Here is a 9,112-nt window from a genome sequence, read left to right on the forward strand (position 1 = left end):
AGCGGGGCAACCAGATCTCTATGAGGTCGGGGCAGAAGCCAGCTTCATCTGAGGCAAGGTCGACTAGCGTGCTAGACCGAGTGGGTAAAAAACTAAGTGAGCACGACCTCAGGCTCAAAATAGAGAATTGCAAGAAGGAGAGAGAAGAGAAAAAGCCCGTGGATCAGAGAGGCTCGAAAAGAGAGCGGGCAGCAACCCCTCCGGAAAGACGTCAACACACCTCACTCAGAAGAGAGGAGCGACGTATGCGCAGAGACAATCGAGAAGAGGAGTCTCAAACGCGAGCCGGAGGAGGGGGACGCAGAGAGCGACCTCAGGGCTCACACCATTCGAGTAACGCGGGGGGTGACAGAGAAGAAGAAATTGTTAGAGTAAGGGACCTAAGAAGGATCTTAGATGAGATGGAGTGAGAGAAGAGCCCAGCCTCGACTGCCCCCTCTCCATTTAAGGCTGCTATCCGATCATCCCCCCTACCTCGGGTATTTAGGCACAACCCCGACCTTCTATTCAACGGCGAAGCCGACCCGGTGGAGTACCTTATACAACTTAACATTGAGATGGAAGTCTATCAGGTGCCGAAGATGACCCGCTGCAGACTCTTCGCGGCATCACTCAGAGGTAGTGCCCAACAATGGTTCTCCAAGTTGGGACCGGCTATCATAAGGATGTGGAGGCAATTGGAGGACTTGTTCGTTAGACAATTTCAGTCCACCCTCCACTACACACCTCATGTGGCCACGTTAGCCAACATCAAGCAAAGGGAGGGGGAGCCCCTGGAAGAATACTTTCGTCGGTTTAACGCCGAGGTCCCCAAGGTGAGGGGAGCCAGTGAGGAGACCATCAAGAATTTCTTGATAGCAGGGTTGAAAGAAGGATCGAAATTTTGGAAGAGCCTCCAAGAAAGTGAGCCAAGAACCTTGGCCGAGTTCTATGAGGAAGCTGAACCCTTTAAGAGGGTAGAGAAGTCAATGAAAGAGCTGAAAATCAGCGAGAGCTATCGAGACAAGAAGGACCGATCCTCAAGCCCTGACGAGAGGAGGAAGACATATCGGCGTAGTTCGAGCCCAAAAAAGTCTGTCCGGGGCAAAGAGACCTCCAAAGACTCGGGAAGGCCTTATATAAGCAAATGGCAGACACACACCCCTCTGGTAGCCTCTATCGACCACATATATGCTACATATGCTGGGAAGGGGGTGTTCAGGAAGGCAACCCCTCTCACATGCTATAATAAAAGGGACACTTCGAAGTATTGTGCATACCATTGAAAGAGATGTGTCCTAAGTCCAATCATGTATGATGATTTAGGAATAACTTTTATGTAATCTGTTTTGATTTCTTTGATATTAATAAAAGACTTGTTTTGGTTTTATTGCGGACTTTATCTATTTAAGTGTTTAAATAAGATATACCATAGTTTAGAGTAAAGTTTTTATGGATTATGATGAGATCATAATAATGAGACCTAAAAGATGATAACTCTAAACTTAAATATTTCCTGGTCGTAGGATTACTAACTGGTAATTAGTAATCCGCAAAGGTCGGTACATACTATGCTTGCTTCATTATGAAGGATGTTTGTTCTCATAGACATTTGTGTGGTGACACTATAGCTAGTATGTAGGTGCTTATTATAGAATAAGTTCACTGAACATGACTCTCACAGCTGAACAACTGATGGAGTTCACTCACGTGTCAGCAGTTGTTCACATAGTGATAGTTGTACAAGTATCCTTAGACTTGAGGTCATCATAGTCATCTTGTGTACACTGAACTATACTTTGGTTTAGTTCTTATTCTCCAGGGACAATTATAAGGGCTCTAGTGGTATAGGAATTTGTACACGAAGATAGTGTATGATCAATAAAGGATCTACCCCTTCCAGTGAAGGAAGAGAATGTTCAATGCTGATCCACTTATGCTAGTTCAGGAATCTCTGGCCAGAGTGAATGAAATTAGAAAGGAGTTTCTAATTTACATTAAATAGAACTAAGCATAGTGAATGGGAAAGCAAATGATTAAATAAGATAGGCTTGACACAAGTTCCATGCCTTGTATTTAATCGTGACATTGCAGGATAGAAGGAATTGATTGTACGGTAACTACTCACTGAATAGGTTATTGGTATTCTAAGTAGTGAATTCGTATTATCCGGATTGTCGCGATATGCTGAGAAATATCACTCACGATGTAGAATAAATATGATTAATTTATTAATTAATCATATTTAATGAATTAGAGAATTTATATAAATAATGATAAAATAGTTTTATTATTATTTATTTCTACTACCGGCTTAATATTGAACCTACAAGGTCACACCATAAAAGAGAATGATTTAATGGTGGAGGAATTAATTAATAATGGCTGGTAATTATTTATTTGTGAAATAAATAATTAATTAGCAGATTTAATAATTGATTAAATGAGATTTAATTAATTCTTAATATTATTAATTAAGAATTTAATTTTGGAAATTAAATCAAGTGAGAGAATTACTTTTCTAATGTGTTTAGAAAATGGATTAATGATTAAAAGGTGTTTTAATTATTAGTTAATTGGTTAATAAGAATAATCAATTAAAGGGTTAATAATAATAGTATTTTATGGAAAATTTTCAGCTAAAAATTTTGCCTATAAATATACTATTATAAACCCTATTTGCCTCAACCCAAATAATTAACCCTAATTCAAAAGTAGAACAAGAGGGAGGCAACTAATTCTCTCAACCTCTTCCTCCTCCATGATATTGTTCTCTTGGTGGATACCGGCGGAGTGCTTCACACTTGAGGAGCAGCTGCTAGGAATCTCCGCTCATCGTTCTTGGATCGCTATTAAAGACCTCCATTTTTCCATTAACGTAAAGCTTTTTAAGGTAAACATATTGAACTACGAATTAAATATTATTTTTCGCATGGATCCTGCGGAGGGTTTCAGTTTTTTTAAGATTTAAATTTATGTTTTCGTTGCGTTTATGTGCTAAAAACCCTTCAATGGCATCAGAGCTACCTGCGAAAAGTTTTTAATTCGTTTATGTGTTTAACTGTTTTCGATATATGAGCATGTACGTGATTCGCCATGATTTGATGTTGATATAATATGCTTATATATGTATGGTTTTGAATATATGATATTCATGTGAGTTGTATAATCATAAGATGATTATGTAATCTGTATATATACTGATATATACATGATTTATGTTTGTTCTAATTATGAGAATCATATGAGAATAAAATGAATACCCTATTCCATAGGTAAACGAGCGTCTGAACAAAACTGATAGCTAATGCTATCAACAACTCGTCTGTAAGGCGTTTGATGTCGTTTACTTCCCGTAAACAGTGATTCTTGTTTTTCCGATTTGATTCTGATTTTTCTGTTTTTTGTCATATTTTTTTTATGATAAGATCATGGATAATATGATATGTTAAGATCAGATTATGTGTTTTAACATGCTTTTATGTGTTGTATGAGCATGGTGGATGGTTATGGCCTTTCGACCTTGGTTTTGGTTTTGGTTTTGGTTTTAAATACGACTTGCATGTCGTCAATCTTTGTAATCATAAATCTCGAAGGTAACTCAAGTTATTCTTGTAAGTTCATTAGATTAGTTTTACTTTAAATCATGTAATGTAATTGAAGACTCAAGAAGGCTATCCAATGGAGGTGATACAAAGAAGAAGACGAGGCGTACAAGAAGTCTAAACAAAGAAGAAGACTTATGTAATAAATAGTTGTATTTATTTCCATCACCATATTAGATTGACCTTGATCTTTATCATGAGCTTGATAAAGATCACATAGGATGGGGCCATAACCAAACACATTTACTTTATTGCACTTTACATTTACTTGTTTATTTAATTTTATATATGAGATATATGCCTATGTTTACCATGCGATGATAGATTTAGGTGAACTTAAATCAATATAAGACGTGCTCTAGAAAATCTAGAATAGGAATCGTTTCTTGCCTTAATAATAAATATTATGAATACGATCATGAGATTCTTGTGTTTATGAGACACGTAATTGAATATGAATTTTCAATATTGAGAGAAAGGATGATTCTGTCAACAACAGATTTCTATCTGTAAGAAAGGGTTATTAAGTGACGCCTCTTGACAATGCTTCACCCGATCTGGGAATCATCTGATTATCGATTTGAAATATTTAATTTAAAAGGAAGAATCTCTTTATAATATGATTATGATTGTAATGTAATATAATCCCTCTAAAATTAAATAATATCAAGTAGTAATTGGCCAATGACACAACGAGCTTGTGTCGGTCATAGCCTTCCAACATGGTAGAAAGTGGTTCTTATTTTTAAATCATTGTCATTTCGTGCTACAGCCGAGGGCTTTGATTTTGAAATAAGAAATACTTGCCTATTACATAGAGATGTGTACATTGAATTAGAATCTAAAGGTCGGTACGTGCTACAGCCGTGGGCCGTTGGAGACTGATTCAATTGTACGAAATGTTGGGTTAGACTTGACTTATAATATTGAGTTTGTCGTGCCACAACCGTGACTCAATTATTCAAGAGGCTAAACTTATATTAGGAAATAACATAAGATGTAATTGACAAGAGTTGTCTGCCTATTGAACATCACATGACATTTCGTTCCACAACCGAGGTTGTGTGATGGAATGTAGGATCCCTATTTCCACTAGCATTATGAATGCTTAATTTTTACTTAGGGGGTTGAAAAAAATTAGATAAACTAGTGGGAGATACTTATGAATATAGACTCGATTCATATAGTGTTTTGAAATGAAATTGAATATTTGCTAAGTGATGTTATGTGTTTATCATTTACAGATTTACTATATTTGTCATGTCTTCTGCACTATCACTCCGGAGCATACTAGATGCTCACAAGTTGACTGGTCCTAATTTAGCTGTTTGTTTTCACTGTAACAAGTTGGGGCACTGGAAGAGGAACTGCAAGGTTTACCTTGCAGAATTGAAGAAGAAGAAGGGTAGTGATACTACCGCTTCTGATTCAGGTTTGTTCATGATCAAAGTTAATATGTCACTAAGTCAAATTTATAGTTGGGTATTAGATACCGTATGTGGTTCTCATATTTGCAATTCATTGCAGGGACTAAGGAGAAGTAGGACTCTTGAAGAAGAGGAGGTGATTCTACGGATGAGAAATGGAGCAAGAGTTGTTGCTGAAGCTGTAGGATCATTTCATTTACATATGCCTACAGGCAAGTCTATTATTCTAAATAATTGTTATTTTGTTCCCTCGATTGTGAGGAATATTATTTCTATTCTATGTTAGACTTGGCTGGATTTTCGTTTGTTATTCAGAATAATAAATGTTCAATTCTTAGATATAACGTTCTTTATGAAAGTGGTATTTTAAACAATGGTCTGTATGTATGTGACGTAGAGCATAATTTACTACAAATTGAACATACTAATAAAAGGAAAAGGGATGATGAAAATCTCACTTTCTTGTGGCACTGCGGACTTGGTCATATTTGTGAAAATAGACTGCGGACATTGCATGAGGAAGGGTTACTTGACCCCTTTGATTTTGAATCATATCCTACATGCGAGTCTTGTCTATTGGGTAAAATGACCAAATCTCCATTTAGTGGACATGGAGAGAGGGCTGCAGATTTGCTAGGATTGTTACACACAGATGTATGTGGACCAATATCTACGCAAGACATGGGTGGATTTTCATACTTCATTGCTTTCATAGATGATCGATCTAGATTCAGATATGTGTATTTGATGAAACACAAGTCTAAAGCCTTTGAAAAGTTCTAAGAATATAAGTACGAAGTGGAGAAATAAACCAAACATAGTATTATAACTCTTCGATCAGATCGAGGTGGTGAATACTTGAATGAAGAGTTTCTAGCTTATCTCAAAGAAAATGGTATAGTCTCCCAGTGGACTCCTCCATATACTCCACAGTTGAATGGGGTATCGAAAGGAGAAATCGAACCTTGTTAGACATGGTTCGGTCCATGATTAGCTATGCGAATCTTCCAGTATTCCTGTGGGGTTATGCATTGGAAACCTCAGCATATTTACTGAATAAGGTGCCTTCCAAATTTGTTCCTCAAACACCATATGAGATATGTAAAGAAAGGAAACTGAGTCTTAAACACGTTAATATTTGGGGATGTCCAGCTTATGTCAAGAAAGTTGACCCAGATAAGATGGAATCTCGATCCGTAAAATGTAATTTTGTGGGATATCCTAAAGAGACTTTGGGGTATTACTTTTATACCGATCATCGGGTGTTTGTCTTCAGACATGCTACCTTCTTGGAAAAGGAGTTTATCCTTGAAGGAAACAGTGGGAGCAAAATTGAACTTGATGAAGTTCAAGAAGCACAAACTACTACGGATCAAGTGGAAACACCTGTTCAGACTGAACAACCTTCTGTGGAACAGCCCATTCGTAGGACAGGGAGAGTGTATCGCCAACCTGAGAGGTATTATGGCCTTGTCATTGAGAATGACAATGAGTTGTCAATCATTGATGATGACGACCCTGTGACCTATAATGAGGCTATGAGTAGTGTTGACTCAGAGAAATAGCGTAGTACCATGAAATCTGAAATGGAATCTATGTATACCAACCAAGTATGGACTCTGGTTGAGGCGCATGAAGGTGTTAAGCCTATTGGGTGCAAGTGGGTATACAAAAGAAATATTGGAGCAGATGGGCAGGTGGAGACCTATAAGGCCAGGCTCGTGGCAAAAGGATTCAGACAAAGGCAAGGGATTGACTTTGATGAAAATTTTTTGCCTGTAGCCCTGTTAAAATCAATTCGGAATTCGCTTGTGATTGCTGCTTACTACGACTATGAGATCTGGCAGATGGACGTGAAAACGGCCTTCCTCAATGGGAAACTTGAAGAGGAAGTATATATGACACAGTCAGAGGGTTTTCTTTCCAAGGGAAATGAACACCTAGTGTGTAAGCTGCTGTGAACCATATATGGTTTAAAGCAAGCTTCTCGTAGATGGAACATCCGTTTTGATGAGACAATCAAAGAGTTTGGTTTTATCAAAAACATAGATGAACCATGTGTCTACAAAAAGGTTAGTGGGAGCGCGGTAACATTTTTTGTATTGTATTGAAAGAGGAGACGTCAAGAGAGTTGACACACATAACAACGTAGCAGACCTACTCACAAAGCCACTTTCTCAAAGTCACTTTGATCGTCATAAAGACAAGATTAATATTAGATACTAGAGTGATTGGCTTTAGTACAAGTGGGAGATTGAAAGAGATGTGTCCTAAGTCCAATCATGTATGATGATTTAGGAATAACTTTTATGTAATCTGTTTTGATTTCATTGATATTAATAAAAGACTTGTTTTGGTTTTATTGCGGGCTTTATCTATTTAAGTGTTTAAATAAGATATACCATAGTTTAGAGTAAAGCTTTTTATGGATTATGATGAGATCATAATAATGAGACCTAAAAGATGATAACTCTAAACTTAAATATTTCCTGGTCGTAGGATTACTAACTGATAATTAGTAATCCGCAAAGATCGGTACATACTATGCTTGCTTCATTATGAAGGATGTCTGTTCTCATAGACATTTGTGTGGTGACACTATAGCTAGTATGTAGGTGCTTATTATAGAATAAGTTCACTGAACATGACTCTCACAGCTGAACAACTGATGGAGTTCACTCACGTGTCAGCAGTTGTTCACATAGTGATAGTTGTACAAGTATCCTTAGACTTGAGGTCATCATAGTCATCTTGTGTACACTGAACTATGCTTTGGTTTAGTTCTTAGTCTCCAGGGATAATTATAAGGGCTCTACTGGGTATAAGAATTTGTACACGAAGATAGTGTATGATCAATAAAGGATCTACCTCTTCCAGTGAAGGAAGAGAATGTTCAATGCTGATCCACTTATGCTAGTTCAGGAATCTCTGGCCAGAGTGAATGAAATTAGAAAGGAGTTTCTAATTTATATTAAATAGAACTAAGCATAGTGAATGGGAAAGTAAATGATTAGATAAGATAGGTTTGACACAAGTTTCATGCCTTGTATTTAATCGTGACATTGCAGGGTAGAAGGAATTGATTGTACGGTAACTACTCACTGAATAGGTTATTGGTATTCTAAGCAGTGAATTCGTATTATCCGGATAGTCGCGATATGCTGAGAAGTATCACTCACGATGTAGAATAAATATGATTAATTTATTAATTAATCATACTTAATGAATTAGAGAATTTATATAAATAATGATAAAATAGTTTTATTATTATTTATTTCTACTACCGGCTTAATATTGAACCTACAGGGTCACACCATAAAAGAGAATGATTTAATGGTGGAGGAATTAATTAATAAAGGCTGGTAATTATTTATTTGTGAAATAAATAATTAATTAGCATATTTAATAATTGATTAAATGAGATTTAATTAATTCTTAATATTATTAATTAAGAATTTAATTTTGGAAATTAAATCAAGTGAGAGAATTATTTTTCTAAAGTGTTTAGAAAATGGATTAATGATTAAAAGGTGTTTTAATTATTAGTTAATTGGTTAATAAGAATAATCAATTAAAGGGTTAATAATAATAGTATTTTATGGAAAATTTTCAGCTGAAAATTTTGCCTATAAATATACTATTATAAACCCTATTTGCCTCAACCCAAATAATTAACCCTAATTCTAAAGTAGAACAAGAGAGAGACAACTAATTCTCTAAACCTCTTCCTCCTCCATCACATTTTTCTCTTGGTGGATACCGGTGGAGTGCTTCACACTTGAGGAGCAACTGCTAGGGATCTCCGCTCATCGTTCTTGGATCGCTATTAAAGACCTTCATCTTTCCATTAACGTAAATCTTCTTAAGGTAAACATACTAAACTACGAATTAAATATTATTTTTCGCATGGATCCTGCGGAGGGTTTCGGTTTTTTTAAGATTTAAATTTATGTTTTCGTTGCGTTTATGTGCTAAAAACCCTTCAATCATGAGGCCACCGGGCACGATATAGCTGATTGTAGACAACTGAAGGATGAGTTCGAGACGTTGATAAGACAACGGAAGCTTACAGAGTGGGTTGTCAAGGAGGTTCGAAAGCAT

At 36.4% G+C, this 9,112-nt stretch overlaps 1 protein-coding gene across 1 annotated transcript; it reads left to right on the top strand.

Moving 5' to 3' along the window:
* The first annotated feature begins 581 nt into the window (after positions 1 to 581).
* On the top strand, positions 582 to 1,265 carry LOC141660150 (uncharacterized). The gene has a single exon (XM_074467110.1). The coding sequence runs from the start codon at positions 582 to 584 to the stop codon at positions 1,263 to 1,265; it is 684 nt and encodes a 227-aa protein (XP_074323211.1).
* The last annotated feature ends 7,847 nt before the right edge of the window (positions 1,266 to 9,112 follow it).

This window comes from Apium graveolens, chromosome 5 (genome assembly GCF_009905375.1).
Source record: "Apium graveolens cultivar Ventura chromosome 5, ASM990537v1, whole genome shotgun sequence".
NCBI classification, from domain to species: Eukaryota; Viridiplantae; Streptophyta; class Magnoliopsida; order Apiales; family Apiaceae; genus Apium; species Apium graveolens.